This window comes from Phytophthora cinnamomi (genome assembly GCF_018691715.1).
Source record: "Phytophthora cinnamomi strain GKB4 chromosome Unknown Contig16, whole genome shotgun sequence".
NCBI classification, from domain to species: domain Eukaryota; phylum Oomycota; class Peronosporomycetes; order Peronosporales; family Peronosporaceae; genus Phytophthora; species Phytophthora cinnamomi.
Genome location: NW_027150949.1, coordinates 1,264,303 through 1,285,434, shown reverse-complemented (window position 1 = coordinate 1,285,434; position 21,132 = coordinate 1,264,303). Strand labels below are relative to the sequence as shown.

The 21,132-nt window shown below is 51.9% G+C and overlaps 2 protein-coding genes across 2 annotated transcripts; one reads left to right on the top strand and one right to left on the bottom strand.

Moving 5' to 3' along the window:
• Nucleotides 1–9,013: 9,013 nt before the first annotated feature.
• IUM83_02495 (AGC/PKA protein kinase) lies at nucleotides 9,014–10,240 on the top strand (the record flags this gene model as incomplete). Its single annotated transcript, XM_067926420.1, has 4 exons — nucleotides 9,014–9,055; nucleotides 9,145–9,264; nucleotides 9,336–9,930; nucleotides 10,017–10,240. The coding sequence occupies 4 exons, from the start codon at nucleotides 9,014–9,016 to the stop codon at nucleotides 10,238–10,240; spliced, it is 981 nt and encodes a 326-aa protein (XP_067796702.1).
• Nucleotides 10,241–10,690: 450 nt separating this feature from the next.
• IUM83_02494 (Axonemal Inner Arm I1 Intermediate Chain Dynein) lies at nucleotides 10,691–14,233 on the bottom strand (the record flags this gene model as incomplete). Its single annotated transcript, XM_067926419.1, has 2 exons — nucleotides 10,691–11,386; nucleotides 12,923–14,233. The coding sequence occupies 2 exons, from the start codon at nucleotides 14,231–14,233 to the stop codon at nucleotides 10,691–10,693; spliced, it is 2,007 nt and encodes a 668-aa protein (XP_067796560.1).
• Nucleotides 14,234–21,132: the final 6,899 nt, after the last annotated feature.

Genomic DNA, 21,132 nt, shown 5'->3' with positions numbered 1-21,132 from the left:
GGCATGATATACCATGGCCAATGGCGGTCGGCGCTGCAGTGCTAGTGCAGCATGCCAGGGGCTTCTGAAGATATGCCTTTCAAAGTGTCCTTCCACCGACGAAGCGGCGTGTTTCGCGCTCGTTCGGCCGCCTGAGCACTGCCGTCGATGGGAACGTTCGGCTGCCAGGATCCTCCCAGTCCTACTCCTGAAGAACGTTCCTGGTTGGGGTCTGATTAGGCCTAAGACCCATTTGTGTAGGTGCACAAGAGTGGGTATTGCAGCAAGATCGGTAGAAAAGAATGCGGTGAACTACAAATGCCGCCAATACTGGCACAATGATGATTCGAATCACAGTTGCTCGAAATATACGTAAACCACAGAGCAGAGTTGCTTGGCAGGTAAGTTTTGGTTTGTCATGGTTCTTATGTAAACTCGACATGTGAAGTTAAATAGTAACTGAAAAGTTTTTTCGGATATTTGAATTTTCGCCATTCGCTGTTTTGCCTGGATCTAGCAAATTGAAACTCTGGTGTAGACTCGGGGACCGCCTCGACTATTTGAACGGCTTACCAAACTCGCTCATTCCTAGCCTACGAAAATTGCAAGTCTATCTGCAACCAGTAATGCAAGTTGCATACTTCTACTTCTGTACGCACGAAAACTGCGATCCGTGCTGAGAAGAGTAGGGTTGGTATTGAATAATACCAGGTCTGGCTGGTAAACAGTATTACCAGCCAGCAACGGTTCTCCAGTGAGAATCGCCTCACCCTACCAACATTTCTTGAGGCGCTCCAGTAGGTATTGTAAGTTGCTGATTTCAGCTACAATATTAATTTTCTAAAACATTTTGGCAATATTAGAAGACACACTAACGGCGTGTATACACGGACACGGAGAAGCTCTGGATTATTATTATAATTCACGATCGATCAAGAAAAATACAATGCAGTTAGAAATATCGCATATTTAATTCTGTACTATATATATATATATATTTAGCAGGTATACATGAACAAATGAACTCAGGTGTAAAATACGCGTATTGCAATATTTATACCCAAACGCTGCTATACATACATTTGAAAGTGAAACTGGTAAGCGTGACCAACTCTACCTTTTACTACGCACCAAGATTAAAACTTTTTAATGGGCTCTTCGTTGACTTCTCACTCTAGCTACGCTACGAAAATAAATTTCCTGATGCATTTCTGACTACCTAAGCAAGAGTGCCAACATTCTGGACACAGAAATAGCCTACGAGAAGATTGCGCCCCCTGGCATATTAGGTTTGCAGCGCCCGGGAACAATTCCCTGCCCGGCTCAGCAGCGGCAGGGATAATCCCCAAGCATCGCAAGCCAAGTCGAAGATGAAGCTCAGATGACAGGCCGGCAACGTTGTCACTCTGTAGCCTCTGTAGCTTGCGTATTGGTAGGATTTTCTTTCCCACCCGCTATCACTTGGGGGCAGCCATCCGGCATCTTGATTCCCAAGCAAAAAACTCATGACTTTGAACCATAACCAAAATGAAGCACATTTTCCCCACTACATCACCTTTGTTATTATTTGAATCATTTGTACAATTTTTTTTTATTAAATCCGCAATATACTTTTTTCATAAACTACAAATGTACGGTCGCAAAATAATGGAATTTTTCACGCCAATTCGCGCAGAATTTTTTTTCCTGCTCAAATTAGTTCCCTGTACTGACCTGCTTCAAGTCAGCGGCTTCTTTTAGAGAATCTCATGTAGAAAACTGTAAGGATTGCGGCTCCATTAGAGACACTACAAGTAGATACCGTTGCCGATCCAACTACATACTACGAAGTTGTAGATTGCGGGGCTATAACCACGTGTGACGAAGTTTGAGTCGTTTGAAAGCATAAGAAGTAAAAGTTAGTTCAGGTTCGAGTGGCGTCCTCGAAGAACTCTGAGTATAAATTCCAGAGAATAGAGCTGATCAGTGCAGACTCAGCGGAATGCTGCTTTTTTTTCTGTTAGGAGCTAATTGAGTGCCTACCAACCTGATTTACTTTGCTGTATCATCCAAAGGCGTCATCTGCCTCGATTCCAGTCTAGAGCATCATTACTGTATCCACTATATCGGTTATTTTCTCGGTGCGCAGTCTTTATCGTAATGCCTCGAGAAATGCAGGAGTATATGTACTATCGTGCAATCTGCCTTTCCAGTGAAGTGAAGAATAATGATAATAACAGAGTATACCGTCAGCGCCACTGTTGAGTAAAAACGACTACAATGCAAGTATTATGCGCGCAAAATTCGTCGAATGTAGTTTACTACAGACGCAATCTCTAAGCGGTGTGTGTGGATCGGGGGGGGGGGGGGGCATGCTGTACACGCACTAGAACAGCGCTTTAACACAAAACAACAAAACTGTTCAAACCGTAGCGAAGCAGTTGCGCACCATGGTGCTCAGTCGCACTGTCAGTATCCTTGTAGCCTTGCATTCCGCAGACTGTAAACCCCAGTCCATGAAAATATCAAAATATAGGAAAGGGGGCCCTACGCACAGATTTCGATTATATATATTGTGGGATAGGCAAAAACACGTTTTAAAATCGATTTTGTGAAATTTATAAATAACATCAAATTCTTACAACTAGGAATTTTTACACCGGTGGTACAGTACCTATTGACCGGGAATCGGCCACCTAATTTTTCCATGTTTCGAACAACAAGCGCACAAAACATGAAATTAATTAGCACACATCAGAGCACGAAATAGGTTGTTGTTGTAACATTGATCTGCTCCAAACGACAAGGTGAAATTCGTTGTTTCTTGCTGCATTGACACGCGCTGACACACGGATTTACAAGAACTTGGTATCAACCCACCACTCTGACTCGAATCCGTTCCCGAGGAGTTCCGTGATAGCCACCGAGGCATTCAGCTGGCCGCTAAAAGACACTCGCTGACCGGTGGCCGTGCCGGGACCGCGGTTATTGAACTCTTTAAAGGTGACATTGGCCGTGCTAGTAGCGCTGTCCCAGACAGACCAACCTGCCGGGCTGACCACATCACTGAGCTCGCTGTTTAGCCACACAACACGGGCGTACGGGTACCACGGGCGGCCAAAGTAGGTCGATCCATTGCCGCTGGACCCGAAGACGCGAGCACGGTTGAACGCATACTCCGACAGGTTAGAGCTGTTGTAGTTGCCGTTGGCGGTGATCCACCCCTGTCCAACGGGTTCAAAATCACAAGACTCGAACCAGGCCTTTGCCTGCATTCCAAACACGAAGTCGACAGCACCGCTGATGTACAAGCGAGCGTAGAACTCTCTGCCCTTGTGCGCGCAAAGCGTATCCTGCCAACCCGTAAAATTGCAACCGTAGAAGCCGTAGTTGGGGGCATCAACGTACACGGCCACCGCCTGGCCGAGCTGGTCAATTTTGCCCGTCGGGTTGGCAACGTTGGTGTTATATATCTTGACGCCACTGCTCGACTTGAGACGCAACGTGCTGACAAGGTCGTTGCGCGAATTCTTGATCTCCGGAGCGAGATCCCTCTGCGCCATCGTGTGCGTGATCGTCACCGTGTTCTCTGAGTACGACATCGTATCGCACATGTAGCCTTGTAGCACCAAAGGACCAGCCAGCTTGGGGATCAGCACTTGTTCCTGGTAAACACCCGGGAAGAGGAAGATGGTGTGCTCCTCAGTCGTGTTGGGCAGGTAAGCCATCCCATCCGTCACGGTCTGGTAGCTGTTGTTGTGCGTGCCCGTGATGTCAATGACAATACCTCCTGGCGGTGGAACGGTGCGGGCGTTAGGCCCATCGCAAGCGTTGGGAACTTGAGCACCAACACCCACTGCGAGACCAGCACGGCAGCGTGAAGCAGTGCATCGTCCGAGGAGTTGACTTGGGGACGGAGGAATAAAATGCAGAGTGGGCTGCCGTTAACCACCACGGCAAACAAACGCTAACGACATGACTTGGCCTCGATCGTCACGTTGTTCGTCATTCCAAGATAGCGTACTCCCACCGTTATTACATCTTAGGATAAGACAACGTTCGATTGTTACGATATCCATGTACTTGGGTCTGCACCACAGGGAGTCGCTGGTGGATGGTATGGCAATTAATCCACCGACATTTCTAACGTGCTAAATTAGTGGTAGCAGGCTGCACAAAGTGGTTTTAGACAGATTTTGCCGTCTACCTGGAGTGGACATCCGCCTCTCACTTTTCTGCAAGAGAGAAGCTAGAATGCGATCATGCTCAATAACGTCAGCAACTATTGCGTGAGAAAACATGAGTCAAATCTCAGGTGTATCTTGTTGGTCAAATAGTTCCTCGCAACCCACTAGTCAGTGAGAAGATACGGTGCACTGTTCTTTGAAGAAGAGGAAACAGATCACACCGAGATCATGGAAGGCTACTGCTCGTCTAACGGCTCTACATATGTTTGGGCTCACAGACCGTATGAGGACATACATGTTCCAGTTTGAAAATGCTTTCGACTGTACTATGTATTGCGAGCTCTTTTAATTGCGATGCCTCCAGTCCTGTTATCATGAACACCTCGCTAAACTATTATTATAGCTATCGGCGAACACTGAGCTCCCAGAAACTGCAACAAGCAATTACAGGGTGATGGCATTTTGATTGTTTTCTCGCTTCACCTTCTTTGCAAAAACTACTTGAGAAATAACGAGAAAAAAGTACGCTAATGGATCGGTCCCGAGAAAGTACGGGAATAAAATTTGGCGGAGCTCCCCCCCCCACACCCCCGCTAGTAATTAAAAATGTATTGTAATTCTGAAAGGGGCATAATTGCAGTGGGGCAATAGGAGATTCTCCCAATAGTCTCCATTTAGAGTGAAATTGATAATTCTCTCGAGCTTACCAACGGTAAAGTCGTGTTTTTAATTCTCTCATGGTGGGTTTGACATCGTCCCAGGAGGACCTGGAAATCGGACGCCCAGACCTTAGAGCCCTGTCAGAAATGACGAGCTTGCATACCCCCCCCCCCCCCGTGAGAACAGCTATTTATTGAAACCTATTATAGTATTACTAACTTCTACAATAATTATCATGTATTGCAATACATTGACTCTTGTTGTGAGGCGACAATAAGGGATTGTTACGGCCTCGACCTCGACAATCCCCAATTGGGAGAGCCTTAACTGACTAGCAACCAATTAGGACAATCTTGTTCGTCCATCTCCCCCTTTATAATATAAATTTGAGTTTTTTTGTAATTGGCCTTGAAAGTTGGTGATTGGTGAGGAGTCCAGTTTCTGAGCAAAAACAAAACGGACTCTGAAAGCATGTCTGACAGCAGCTGGATCGATGGCTCAGGAGGCGACTGCAGCTCGAGTGAAGAAGAAACCGCGCCTCCCGTGAGTGCAGTTAATGCTCCTCCTGTCCCCGAGGGCGGTCCCCTTCTTGAGGATCTGAAAGACGTCGCTGCTCACGTGGAGAAGCTGAAAGCTGTTGATTGGTAATTTCATAATGGCAATCTAGGATCTTCTAGGAATGGTTTTAGAATGTTTTAGCACCATTCAGAGGTCGCTGATTGGTTTATCGGATAGCACAGGATTTTAGCTTTCTGACTACTACAAAAACATAGTTTTTGGTCATCGGGTCTTGTTGTCTCGGGCAATCGGCCACAACATCTCTTCTACTTCGAGTAAGATGAGGTGAATAGCGCGAGAGGAAGCTAAGACGACGTGCTTTCGACCTGTGCTCGGCGCTAAAAAACCTCAAAAGCACGATAGTGATACTTTTGATGAAATATCTTTTATATAACATAACACATTCTCCACTACGCTGCCCAAAATGCGTTGACCTCCGCTACTGGATTATTTCTATTGTGAAGATGTCGAGAGCAGAACTCCCTTCGGCCACACCTGTGTTGATGCGACAGAACGAGTTAACCACCTGAAACGCCTCAATCTGTTCGTTTATCGTGCATGCATGACCATAAGACCTCTACGAAAAATATATAATTGCAGGTTCTAGCGAACAGTACCACATAAAACTATAGCCCCTCTTTAAAAAAGAACCGTGGTGACCGCCCACCACCTTGAAGAAGAAAGAAGAAGTAAAATCGATTAACTAAATAATGGAATCTCGTTTACTAGCTAATTAGAGTACTGTGCATGCCTGTATCGATCCAAATTCGACTCGGTCCCGACCACCTTGACTAGTTTAGTCAAGATTCCGAGCTTTACATTAAAGCCCGTGCGTGTGTTCCTGGCGCTCGATGTCTCGCTACTCGGGTAGTACCCGGCCACCTCGAGTGACTCTGTACTTACTGAAGATTTAAGCGGACCATTTGAGTTTGTTCTAGCTCCGTCCTATAACTGCAGTTCTACTAATATTTCCTAGCTCCACGTGGTAGTCGAGGCACTGTGAAGTCATGTAACTTGAAAATAGACCACCAAGTCACAAATGCCGACCGTACTGGTTAGAAAAAAAGAAAGTTGCAACTACTTCATGGTCATCCTGTTTCCCTCAATGCAAATTGGCTAATATGACTCGCTAATTATGGACGAGAAATCCAACTTCGACTTGCAGGTGGAGCAAATTTACACAATCGCCGGTCTTGCTGGTTAGCTAACGTTTTGGTCTTCAACGCAGACCAAAGTAGCTAAAAAAACGGTTTTGGTATCTTTTTCTTCGGCGCTACGTTTATTTATCCTATTCCACACGTAATACTAGCTCGTAATCGGCAGCGCTTATCTTATACCGTAGTGAGTGTTTTACACGAAGCAAGTTTTTCCCCGGCACAACAATACCAGGCCTGATATCGTTACTACAGGTAGATGGTGGCTAGCAGTACATCTTTGCCACGGCCACCTTCCGGAAGTAGAAGACAAAATTTACGAATTGCTTAATATGATGGTGCCTAGCCTGTGCCTGACGTGAATTGCTAAGCACGCATTGGCGATATACTACATTACCTTTTACTTTACCAACAACACATCATAGTCCGTATGAACATGTTCCAAACCAATGCACTTCAGGCGGAAGGTTGGTTAGACTGACACACTACCAGCTACCGCAATGACCTCCAGCATTACAACCTATCGTTCCTCCCGTCGTACATCGCAAAGTGCGTGAATCGCGCGCAACCAGTCATCCCTCCGGAGCATTGCAAGCAGTTCAAGGGTGCGCCGCATGCGGTTCGCCCTGGATATTCGCCAGACGAGACCCAGCTTCCAGCCGCCATTTCAATGGCTCATGTCGAGCGAGGCAACTCAGGTCCTACAAGAGTTGTCGTCGTCGCAGCTGAGTGGACGCGAGCCACAGGTGCCGTGGAACCATAGGCTTAGCCTATGGTCCATAGCACCGAGAGGCGAGAGGTCATCGTTGGGAATTCCAACTTGGGACTGTTGGTCATGACCCAACGACATGACGCGCGTCGGACGGTAGACGATTGGGCCGAGTGCAACGCCGGACACGTCTTCGTCGAGCAGGCGGTGTTAGATGGCTGCAACGTTGAGTTGACCTTGCGGTGGTTTGCCCGTCGCGGATCGCGCGCGAGCGGCGAGAGCGTCGTTGGCGGCAACGTAGCAGGATTGCAAAGCAGCGCGCGGGCATGATATACCATGGCCAATGGCGGTCGGCGCTGCAGTGCTAGTGCAGCATGCCAGGGGCTTCTGAAGATATGCCTTTCAAAGTGTCCTTCCACCGACGAAGCGGCGTGTTCCGCGCTCGTTCGGCCGCCTGAGCACTGCCGTCGATGGGAACGTTCGGCTGCCAGGATCCTCCCAGTCCTACTCCCGAAGAACGTTCCTCGTTGGGGCCTGATTCCAACAGGCCCATATTTTTGATTAAGGATGCATGTAAATCTAAGATCCGGCATCTGAACGCTCGACTGCTTGGCCGGGTGTCGCCAAAAGCCTCTGGTGGACTTATAGCAATAACCACATTGACCGAATTTTCTTCGCTGACGTATTTAAAATATTTTTATACAGATGAGCGTATTAGAATAATTGAAATCTATAAAAGATCATGTGTACTGTATTACACGAAAAAAAAACCCACCTTGGTTGATTGATACACGATAAAGTCAATATTGCAGTACAAATATTGCCGTACCAGGGCTATTTTAATATACAGTTAAAACGGTAAAACTGTCACCAACGATTAGGCGATTAGTTCTCACACTAGCTAGTTAATCAACTTCTTTTTTCACACTAGAATCAAGTTAAAACGAGGACGTAAGAAACCACCGACCAACTCAAGACGAAAATTCGATCGCGCAGCACTTGCATTACAGTACCTCAGCTAGTGCGATCGCCGTGTTCGTAGAGTTGTCGACAACACGCGATCGCTCGACTATAATAATGCAACGAAAACGCAGCGCCTTTCTGAGTCTCTTGCTACCAACGAAAGAAATCGTGTCTGTCTGCTTGGCCTCCCAAGCCTGCAGGACCGCGAGCTCCCCATTTCCATCGTCGAAAAGCGGCCCATTTCCACTCTCAGCCTGGCTGCTGCTCCATTCCCAGACGGTGCGAATCGCCACAACTAGTCGCTTCCCGCCACAACCCAGCTCCGCGCCGCTACCAAGTACGCCGCGAAGTGCCACAATCGCGCCATCGTGGTCAACCCATGCCACAACCAGTCTCAACCCGGGTCCTCGTATATCTTCCTTTTCGTATACCTCCCCCTCCGACCCGTTTGTGGCAAACGGGTCCCACCAATCCGCGCGCGTCTCCGCGTCCGCCAATCAGCGCGCGCCGCACCGGCGGGGAAGCCCAGAAAAGGATCGAGCTGCCCGAAGCGTCGGAGAGCTGAGCCGCCTGCAGTCGCCCGGAGTCGCTGCTCCGCCCAGGGCCTCGCAGGTGCCGAGCCGCCCCCGAGCCACTTGCGCTCTCGCCCGCCACCGTCGCAGACGCGGAAACCCGCGCCCCATATAGATAACCGCCGGAAACCAACCCGCCACCTAACAACACCAGACCCACACGCACACACACACGCACACACACAGAGCTTAGAGCCTAGAGCCTGCGCACCACCAAGAAGAGCAAGAGAGAGAGAGAGAGAGAGCTGCGCCATGTTCCGGAAGAAGACGGCCGGGCCCGTGGTCGACGACAAAGTGCGTAAAGTATTCTCGTAATGTATTATGCATTCCTGCAGGTCGATCGGTAATTAATTTCTTATTTGCCTCTCCGTCTCTGTCGGTAGGAGGCGCCGGCGGACGCCATCTCGCCCGCGGCGCCCGTGGAGGCGCCCCGGGAGCGGCGCTTGTACTCGCTGGAGGACTTTGAGCTGCTGGCGACGCTGGGCACGGGCACGTTCGGCCGCGTGCGGCTGGTGCAGCTCAAGGGCGTGGGGCGCTCAAGATCCTCAAGAAGAGCGAGATCCTGCGGCTGCAGCAGCTGCACCACATCAAGTGCGAGGTGGAGATCCTGAGCAAGATCCAGCACCCGTTCATCGTGAACTACCTGGGCCACTTCCAGGACGAGCGGAGACTCTACCTCGTGCTCGAGTACGTGCAGGGCGGAGAGCTCTTCTCGTACCTGAGGCGCCAGGGCCGCTTCCCGGACCACGTGGCCTGCTACTACGCCGCGCAGCTCGTGCTGGCCATGGCCTACCTGCACGCGCAGCACATCATCTACCGAGACCTCAAGCCCGAGAACCTGCTCATCACGTCCGAGGGCTCGCTCAAGATCACCGACTTCGGCTTCGCCAAGATCGTGGAGGACAAGACCTGGACGCTCTGCGGCACGCCCGAGTACCTCGCGCCAGAGATCATCCAGAGCAAGGGCCACGGCAAGTCGGTGGACTGGTGGGCGCTCGGCGTGCTCATCTACGAGATGCTGGCGGGCTACCCGCCCTTCTACGACGAGAACCCGTTCGGCATCTACCAGAAGATCCTGGACGGGAAGGTCGACTTCCCCAAGCACATAGACTCCAAGGCCAAGGACCTCATCAAGAAGCTCCTTTCGCAGGACCGCACCAAGCGACTCGGTACGTTGTTGCTGCTGCTGTCTGTCCCCCCCCCCCCGTTGGTTTCGAGCTGGTGGCTGACGACGAGTTGCTGCTATTTTTTGCAGGCTGCTTACGAGGCGGGTCGGAGGATGTGAAAAAGCATAAATATTTTGCCAAAGTGGACTGGGACGCCGTGCTCGCACGCACGGAAACGCCGCCGTACCTGCCGCCGGTTGGGGGCCCCGGCGATCACACGCACTTCGACGAGTACCCGGACTCGCCCGTGGACGACTCGGTCGTGCTGTATGGAGAAGATAGGGCCGCCTTCGACGTGTTTGACCAATTTTAAGTTCCATGCGAGCAAATAAATACCTTTCCATGTCTTTTAGCGCGTCACGCGGCGAGGCGGGTTTGCTCATCTTCACTTCACGGTGGACTTCATTCTACGTGAAGCTGTTCGTGCAGTGTGCTGAAATCCGGACGCAAACTGAACGCAGCTAAGTGACGCGACATGCTCTTCGAAGGGGTCCGTTGCGTCCGTGGGGTGAGTGTCCAACAGGTCTGTTTCAAGACGATGTCGTGTTGACCACAACGAACGTGGACTGAAAGTTTGCTCCGCCAATATCGACAGCTCTATCTGATTCAGTACCAACGAACTTCCCGCATGTGAGACCGTGCAGATATGCTACACCGTCTCAAGCTGGTCATTGTTGCTCACTTCTACTAGCGAAATGGCTACATATCCCAAGCGATTCACGTTCGTGAACGTGGTGGTATCCATTGAGGGTTATCAAGGAATCTACTCCTGTTTGTTCGGATGAATAGCCCGTAACAATCGCGCTGCTTGCTCCTCGACGCACGATGCAGGATCGGATGCTGAATCTGCAAAGGTAGTAGCTGTGCCAGAGACTTGAACCGGAACACGGTAGACTGTCACATCACCGGTTGAATCCCCCACGACGAGTACGGGGGCTTTCGGCGCAAATGCTACGGTCGTGCATTCAAGCGGCACCTCGACCATCGTCGGAGCGGCAGGAAGCGAGCTAGAAGCTGCGTTCGGGTCGCGATACGTGTCATCGTCCAGTCGGTCGCTATCGCCTTCACCTTTTGGGGTCATTTCCCGGGAGCTACCCGTAGCATCCAAGCCGTCACTCTCAGTAGGTGGGGCCACAGGGGCGACGACAGCAATGTACTTCTTCGGAAAATGACGCACAATTGGGTCAAGCGTGGATTGAGCAAGGTCCCAGAGTTCGATGCGACCATCTTCGGCCACAGCAGCAAATACAGCAGCGTCACTTGGACTCCAAGAAGCACCCAAGACAGCCTGAGCAAGGTCCACCGAGTGGAATGTGAGCGCTGCATCACCACGTGGGTCTGCTTGATGCCACAACTTGAGACTCCAATCGCCGGAGCACGATAGGAACAAGTCGCTGCAGAACGGAGACACGAGCAGTTGATACACCGGGCCAGTGTGGCCGATGTATGTATGCAAGTACTGCTCATTGTACGAAACAGAACACTTGTGCACTAGACCGTCCTCAGTCCCCACAAAATAAACCGACGGATCACCTCGACTTGCAAATGCGAGGCATCGGCCACTTGCCTGTCGTGAAATTACGCCATCACCAATAGCGTTTGACCCTGTGGCGGCGGTTCCTGCACCTCCAAGCAGCGGATTCGGCGAACGCTTGAGTGTCATGAGGTCACTGTAGCTCAACCCTTTCTTCAGGCTCCATTCGACTACGCGACCGTCACTCGAGACACTGACCACACTCTCGCTTCCACCACGAGCCACCCACCGCACTTGCCACACTGCGTCTAAGTGCTTGCCACTCATCCCCGAGCTAGTTGCAATCGGCACAGGTACATACGTTGCAGAATGGTCTTCAGCTGCCCCTGGAACGCTGCTGGTAGGAGTGGAATGCGAAGGCCCAGAAGCTGCCGAATCTGCTTTTCGAGTATCGTAGATAGACACCACGCCATCTGCGAAACCTACAGCGAGGAGATATGGGTGTGCTGTGCTGAAGTCGATGGATGTCACGCCCACCGGAAGGTGATAAATCCGCTCGGGATATTCAGGATTTGTTAGTGACCAGAAGAGAACGAGTCCGTTGTTCGAGTCTCCGGTAGCCCCTGATGCACCCCCAGCTGCAGCGGCTGCCGCTGCTGCGGATTGTGAATTTTGTCCAGGACGAGAAGCTGGGCTAGCAGGCACTACTGAAGCTGGGCCACCCACTGCGACACCATTCGCAGGACCAGGCGATGTAGGTCCAGCTAACTCAGTCGGATTCAAAGGCCCCATCTGTGCATAGGAAACTGCCAGTAAATCTTCGTTAGCCGTGTTCCAAGCGAGACATGACACAGTTCGGTCCTTCGTGAGATCGCATCGGAACGCCCAAAGTTGTTCGAGCTCTTGTGTAGTTTTGGTCCCGTTTGAAGCAGCATCTGAGCTGAGCGTGGGGAAACCCATTCCTAGCGCAGGCACAAGGGGATCTGGAGCAGCTTCGACCATCTCGAGGGTGGGGAAGTCTCGGTAGCGCACGTGCTGCTGGTGATACACATTTTGCTGGACGGCACGCTCAACAATGTTGGCTGTCAGCAGCAGAGAAGACGACCCTAGCACATGTGAAGTACGCTGCCGGGCAATGATCTCGCCAATATCCACGTTGGTGTTGGCACGAGCGTACACATTGTTGGATTTAGCGTCACCGCTGCCTCCCCCGGGGCCTCCACTAAGTACCCCTCGTGAAGCATTAGCCACACTCATACCCACTTGGGAATTGGTGGCAGCACTACCCGAACTCGCTTCACCCCCTGTAAGAGCGGCGAAGTCTTGTGATGCACCAGCTGACACGTTGCCGCTACTTTGATCACCAATCGCTACAGACGCGTTGGAATTTCCCGACACCGCAGTTGTCACCACCGTCGATCGCTGGCTGTCAAACATGCGTGATTTCTGGCTGAAAGCGTTGCTTTGGCCATGTTTATCGCGAGATTTCCGGTTGGGCTTCGAAGCTTGATGCTGTCTTACTCGAAGATCCTCGACAATATCGCCATCCACGTCCAGCACACAACCCGGAGATGCTAGTGTTGCCCCAACGATCTCTTCCACTTGTTGTTTGAGCTGAACATCGCCTACACCACCTGCACCCGTTCCTTCAGCTCCCGAAGAAGCGGCTCCTGCCGCTGAAGTTGCATCGCTTGGGTCTTTTGGCTGACCTTCACTTGACGTCCCTGTGGTTTGTGTCTGAGTTTGAACTTCGGCACTTGGCACAGATTCGCTGACACCAACCTCGTCGGTCTCGTTGTTGATTTCGTCCTCCATCTTGCCGCAGTCGTAGATATCCCAATCGGTCGCCACACACGCCACATCACGCGTGGCCGGCGGAGCTGTCATTACCTCTTTCGCCTTTTGCGCGAGCTGCAATGTCTGCGCTCTGCCTTCGACGAACTTGTCACTCCCCTTCTTCTGTGCACATACAGCTTGGTACCGCTTGTTCCTGGCCGTCACCGCCGCATGATACGGTGCGTCTTGCGCCACGCAGACACTACGAATTTCCAGTAACATCTCCGTCGCAGTCTCAGCCAGCGTCACTGTGACTGGAACTCGACGAGACCTGGCAGACGCGAGCCCCGTTGAGACCGACGTCGACTTGCCGCTAACCAGCAAAGGAGCGGCACGATCCACTGCACCACCCGAATTGGCTAGAAGCGGATCTACCCCGTCGTCCTTGCCGTCCTCGTGATCTTCAGGATCCGCTGGACCATTTGACGCAGCAACGAAACGAGAATTTTCGTCCTCTTCCTGGTTAGACGTCGGCGTGGCAGAACTCGACACCGAGTGATCCCCCGCACTGGGTCTCAATTCTTTGCGGGCGCCTCGTGCACCCGTCGCCACGACGGACGAGGAGCTTTCACTGTCCGAGTCATTGTCCGCTGAAGACGATGACGCATGGCTGAAGAGCATACTGGCACCAGCCATTGAGGCTCCAGCTACGGATGCACCGACACCGTGGACGGCTTTGGAGCGACTGCCTTTACCTCCTTTGCCTTTGCCTTTGGGGTCGTAGCCCCCACTCGGAGTCGACGGTTTGATGCGGCTCACGAGCAAGGACTGCGGGGTGACGTCCACCCCATCGAGATACACGCGAGTCGAGTGCCCCGAGCCGTGGCCCGAAGCGCCTCCGTTCACGTTGGCCACGCTGCCATTGACCCGGCGACTGGAATTGGACACGGACGAAGCGCCTATGACCCGAGAGCGACCGCCGACATCTCGCTTGCTGGCACGAATCTGCTTGGTGCTGCTGCCGACAGGGATCTTGGCACTCGATGGGGACGCCATCTAGGAAGAATAATTATTGATGCAGCCTGCGCCTCTCTAGTGTCGGGCTAGTGAAGCGGCGCGACCCGATTTGATCCGCTGGTAGAAAGTTTAGGGAGTACTAAATCCTACACAAAGGAGCGTCATGAACAGTTTTCTTTTTTTTTCTTCTTCGTTGTTTAGTTGCGAAGGTTTTTCAGCTGGTTGGGGCTTGATGCTGCTCCACAATTTTGGTTTGCAGTTTTACCGGATTTGCACTTGAGAGTTGTGTCTGCGTACCCGTCCAGCACAAGTTGCATTGCGTGTTAGCGGCACCGTACGGTTATCGCAGCTGTTGCTCGCGGTCACCAGAAAAATCTTTATGAGCGGCAGCTTGACCTTCTCCCTTTTCGTGAGTACAGCATTCGTAGTTTGCGAGCCAATAGCAATGATACTAAGCCTGGACAGTCCCAGGTCACGGCTTCAACCAGGGAAGCTTCTCGTTTCAGTGGTTTGGAAGCTTCCTCGTCAAAGCTAGCACCTCGATATGAAGGAGAAGTCAACCCTCCGAGGTTATCTAAAACCCGGTGTGAATACGTGTATATCAAGCGATGTGCACCGTTCACTGCCGTTTTCATCCTCATTATCGATGTCCTTCGAGTGCTGTTTTGACACCCAAGTAAAATTTGCTTCGAGAAAGGCAACCCAACTCCACCCGACCCCTTCATCTACCCATTTCGTTGAGCGCTAAACAACTTTGAAACCATCTCCACTTAGTGGGATATAGTTGGCATGTATCGATCGATCGCTGCAGCACCAACGTCAATCAACAAGTGAACGATTTCCAAGCTCCCCTGCTTCGCAGCAATATATAACGGGGTTTGTTTCATATCATTCTCAGAATCAACCTTGGCTCCATTTTTAATTAAATACTCGACGATATCGGGGTATCCGCTCTTCACAGCAAGATGAAGGGGTGTGTTACCGTCACTGTCTTGACTTTCAATATCATCCCCTCTGTCAATAGCTTCTTGTATTGCATTCAGATCGCCTTGCATCGCAGCATCAACGATAGAAGTTGAATCAGCCAAAAGTGTCTCGCATTGCTGAAGCTCAGCCACAAACTCTTGTATCAACCTCACAATTCCGTTGTTCCCCTCTGCTGCAGCCATCTGAAGCGCTGTCTTGCCTTGGGCGTTTACAGCGTCCACTTTGGCTTTGTTGTTGAGGAGAAGACGAATCACATCTGTATGCCCGATTCTCGCAGCCTGCATTAGTGGGGTCCATCCATCCGAATCCGCGAGATCCACAATCGCGCCACAGTTCAAAAGAAGCAGCACGACCGAAGCGTGCCCGTTTTGGGCCGCAAGACCGAGGGCCGTTGCCCCCACCATGTTTTGAACATTCACCTTGGCTTTATGTTCGAGCAAAATTTGCACCACTCCCTCCCGCCCTGTGAAGGCAGCCCACATGAGCGGCGTAGATCCCGTTTTACCGGGGATGTCTGGGCTCGCGTCGTAGTACAGAAGAAGACGCACCACACCTTCGTGACCTTCACGAGCCGCAAAAAGCATGGGCGTCCAGCCATTCTCATCTTTGATATCGACAATTTCGCCCCGCTCGAGCGCTAGCTTGACTAAGGCGACGTCTCCATGAGCTGCCGCCTGAAGTAATGAGGTTTTGGCGCCCATGGCAATAAGGCTGCGAGTTACGACGACTCGGCTGTGGCGGCAATCTGAAATGGTAGGTGTCGAACGCGAGCAGACTATGCTACTAATCTTATGCCGGAGCCGGCATCAAGGTGACACAATTACCTTTTCTATCTTGGGAGTTCTTTTTCCCCTCAACGGGTATATTAGAATGAAGAAATGTCAAAAGCGTACGGTAACCCTTGATATAGATCAATCAACACCCATTCAATGGAAATTCGGACTTATCGTTGCTTTGGTATCGCAGTAAATTGGAAAATCAATCTCAGAACGTTCTCTCGGAGCTGCGCAGTGCCTGGCGATTGTGCGCATATTTCTTGCAGGACATCCTAGATTTGTTTTTGCATCTTCCAGTAAAGACGTTACGACACTGCTCATCGCAGCCTTGGACTCGTTAGGAAATTTCTCCTGAACGAAATCGATATCACGGGCTTGTAGCGCTTCAATGCTAGTAGTGGGCGTCCATCCGGCGAAATCTTGAGCTTTTCCTCCTTCGTGACTCACTGCGAATGGGGCAAGTAGACTTGATTAGCTCGGAGAGTTAGACTCGCTGGTTCCCCCTCGAGCGATATGAGACTTGGCTCATGGCACTCCCAAGCCGAGGTCTTAATGGTGTTACTTGCCGCGTCGCAGATCATGATGGTTGTAGCCTGTTGTGCACTGAAACCAATTGGACCATGTTCTCGATGGCTCGATGACCAAGTCACCTTTGCCGGATGCTAGAAGCACATAGGCGCGTTTGATTCAGAGTGAGTGACAGGAGTAGTTCTTCGGGGACAGATCCATGGGTTTGCAGCTGCCTTGTTGCCGGCTGTCTTCGCCTTCTTGACTGTCTCCTTTCTTGACATCGATGTGAGGTAGGGACCCAGGACCATCTTTCCGGCTAGCCACTTGCGCGGACTGGGAGGCAGCTCTGAGCTGCTCTGACCGGACACAGTGTTGTGTCCAGAGATCTGTAGTACCTGACCGTCACGCATTCATGATTCGGTCGCCTTTGTTGGTCTCGAACAATGTGTCGACTGAATGTGCCTCTGAGGCTGATGGGTTCGCTTTTCTGTCGTGCTTGTCCTTCATGATCGTGCTGTGCTCCATGACGCAATGCCCTCGGTAGGTTCCGACCGATTTGTCGGTCGTCACTGGATCCTGAAGCTCTGAGCTTCTGTCCCGATGTAGAATCCTCGGACGATTGACCCGTACGAGCGGGTCCTGTGGCTCGCTGAGCTGGACGAGAGTTAGTATATTGCGCAGCCTCGGTATAGGAACTGGCTGATTCCTGTTCACTTGGTTGTTCGTGTGTATGTATCCATGAGTGGTGAGTTCAAATCCGGGTCGCGGTGATCGAGTCTGGCGTTCCGAACTGCCTGTGTACGAATGCTGTCGCTGCCATCTTTTGGTTGAAGGTCTGTCACTCGTTGCCTGTCCTGGACTTGTTGTGCCCCTCTGAGGTGCACAACCCGGCGAACAAGTTGGCCATCCTGGATTGTTATGCCCTGCTTAGTTCGTCAATCCATGCAGGAAACCGAAGTCGTTGTAGAACGACTCTCAGAACTTGCACTTATATCCGTATCGTCCGAGATCCTTTTGGCAATGACAGCCCCTTGAGCCGTGTTGTCTTTTCCTCGATCCTTCGACAGCGATCGCTATCTGTTCATCGTAGTGGCACTGGTTAGTAGTAGTATGTATATCGCCATGGTTCTGCTGAACGTGTAAGTCGAAAGGTGAATCCGGTGATGAGCCTGGCTCAGAGCGCACTGTCGTGGGTGTTCCTGCCCTTCACCCAAAGGGCAGGTCAACCTGTCGATGATTCACGTGACCCAGTGGGACTCGCTGTGGATAATAACGTGACGCCAGGCGTCCTTTGTAGACATGATTCCCATTTCTTGGTTACCCTTGTGACCGCATCGGTCACTTTAACGTCGTCCACCGCTCCATCAGTGGAGGTGACCAGGAGGCGTTCACTGAGAACCATATTTGAGATCGCTTAACAATCTTGTCGTATCTGCACCAGCCTGACGTCGGCGATGTGCGTTCTGTTCCTCCTAAATCTGCTAAAACTGTTTATCATCTATGAAAGAGCTCCGTGCTAAGTTCTTAGCACATGAGGGTTCGGGCGCTAGTGATGACCGCAGCGCTCGCACTACTTCCGCTGCGCCAGCGCGTACTGCTCTTCGTACGCCCTCACCATTTCCGGAACGTCCTCCAGCAAGACGTTCCGCGGCTCCCATGTATCTCGATGGGGAGGAAATCCTCTCCAACGAATACGAAAACGAGCCCCTTGAGGGTTCGTTTTCGGGATACTATGGTCAACAATCCGCTCAACAATCCAGCGGGTTGAGCCGCGGGCGTCACGGATCGGCGGTGGCGGGGGTGGGAACACTCCCCGGGTATGATCAGCCCCGGGCTGATCAGTATGTGCCTCTCCACGACCGGGTGACCGCCGTGGAGCGTCTGCAGGGTGCTGAATTCGCCGCCCTGAAGCAGGAGCTGGCGAACCAAAAGGTACAGGTCGCGGCGGTCTCGCAGACCGCGTCGAATATCCAGATCGAGTTGGGGACCCGGATGAAGGAGTTGCCCCAGCGCGTCCGCGTGCTAGAGGAGAGGCTGCTCGTCGCCGAGACCAAGGCTTCCGCTTCTGCCTCGGCTACTGCCGAGGCTTCGGGTCAGCCGAGCTAGGTGGCTCGTGCTGCAGGTATGGCTTCAGCCGCCCGACGTACAAGGTCGGATGGAGGCGCATGCTAGACGGTATGTCTAGCGTGTAAGCGTTGCCGTGCCGTGCGAACACAGTGAACCGCCCGATGAAGCGCGGAGCAAGCTTACTTGCTCCGAAATCCGAAACTCCATCTTTAGACAGGTTTTGAGCAGCTAACAAAACCAATGAACTAACTTTGAATTCATTTGTGTTGCCTCTGCCCGCATTGTCTGCTTTCACCTTCTGTTGATCAACAGAAGCTGCTATTGCATCCTGGACAAACCGAATTACGGCTTGTCGTTTGGTAATGAAGATGGTTGCATCCGAGCTGAAGTCATTCAGCTCGCTCTCCGCTAGAGGTCCGGCCTCTGCGTGGTTCTTCGCGGTGTCTGCGCCCTGCGCAGACCCGTGGTCTTTGTCCTTGTTGTTGGAGGAGTCTGCGCCGTGCGCAGACTCATGCGTTTTGTTCGTTGTTGCAGCTGATCCTGTGCAAGTGTCAGCGGTTTTCTGCGGCTGCTGTATTGCAGTCGTAGATCCTCCCCCACTTAAAGTGGGAGCCATCACTCCGAGTAAACTCGGTAGGCGTGGATGCCGCATGGCATTCACGTAGAACGGTGTATGCCCGGTCGAGGCATGCACTGAGTTGTTGATGGCAAACTCTGCCATCGATCAGCACTCGCTCCAGTATTGGAACGAGTGAGCGTAGCTCTTCAACATATCGACGAGCACGCGATTCACGCGCTCGGTTTGACCGTCCGTCTGCAGATGATCCGCAGTCGACATTGAAAGCTGGCTCCCAAGAGGTGTATACACTTCTTGCCACAGGTGCGCTGTGAAGCACGGGCCTCCGTCCGACACGATGTCGGTCGGCATGCCATGGTGTTTGAACACCATGTCGACAAACAGACGGGCCGTCTGCTTCGCGGTCACTTCTGTCGGCACCGCAGCAAGATGCACCATCTTGCTGAAGCGGTCGCCGAAGACCACAACACCGGTATTCCCTCCGCTGTCCGGGGGAAGACCAAAGATGAAGTCCAAAGCCATAGACTTTCAACACTCCGACGGAGCCGGTAGTGATTGTAATGGAGCCTGAGCGAATGGCGCAGGCTTTACGCGTTGGCATACCTCGCCAGCACGGATGTACTTGCGCACCCACTTATACTGGTGCTGCCAGTAGAAGTCGCGCGTGAGAAGGACGTATGTCTACTCACGTCCGAGATGTCCCGCACTCGGGGCATCATGATATTCGAACATGATCCTGAGTCGCAGGCCATGATCATTCGGCACGACAACGCGATCCGCGTTGTCGTCGACTGCATTGTAAAGTAGCAGCCCTTCGTGCACACGAAAGCGGTGTGCACGCGCTCGAAGGTGCTTGGGCAGCATCTGACGAGCCTTGTCAGAAGGCGCTGTGCCATAGGCCAGCAAAGTGTTTCGTGTCCGCGTCGTGCGCGTACGCGGCCTTCACATCGTCCAACAGAGACGATGTGGGTTTGCTCGATCGCATGACGTCAATGGCATTGGCGTCGGCAGCGTCTGCGTAGTCCGGCCGACGTGATAACGCGTCGGCCACCACATTCAATCTTCCGGGTTTGTATTCGACCCGGAAGTTATACTCCGCAAAGAATGAGAGCCATCTCGCCCTTCTCTGTGAAATGTGTGGTGACTTCACTGCAGTGCGCAGTGATGCATGGTCGGTGTAGACCACAAATGGTCTACTTCCAAGCAAATACACTCGAAATTTTGCGAGTGCATATTTCATGGCAAGCAGTTCCTTGTCATGTACAGGATAATTACGCTCAGCTGGCTTCAGCTGATGCGACTGGTAGTAGACGACACGATCACGGCTCTCGTGATCGTGCTGCATCAACGCACATCCGATCGCGAAGTCGGATGCGTCACAAACGACGTGGAATGGACGATCTTGGTCAGCCACTGCCAAGATCGGTGCCTCAGTCAAGCCCCGCTTGACTGTATCGAATGCCTTTTGGCAATCGGCTGTCCAATTCCACACAGCTTCCTTCTTAAGAAGCTGTGACAGCGGGCGGATCTTGCCTGCGTAATCCTCCACGTACTTGCACAAGTACGTGTCCAAGTCAAGGAACTGCCTGTTCCTTGACACTAGAAGGCGTTGGCCATTCATTAATCACTCTGACCTTTTCCGGGTCAGGGCGAACACCATGTTTCCCTACGAGACACCCGAGGACGGGTATCTCGCTCGCCCCGAAGATACACTTCTTCAGGTTCGCATAGAGCTTATGCTTTCGCATAAGCTCAAGTAGCTTCCGGAGATGTACGCTGTGCATCTCTACGTCGGTCTTCCCGTCCACAACCCGGCTGTGGATGAACACATCATCGAAGTAGCTCGGCGCGAAGTCGCGCACCGAGTTCAACAAGTGCGTCACGCACCTGTTGAAGGTCGCAGTGGCGTTCGTAAGCCCCTGCGGCATTACTAGCCACTCCCAGAGCATGCCACTTGGCGTGCTCACTGCCGTGAGAGGGATATCGCTCTCACGCATTAGGATCTGATAGAATCCATCTCG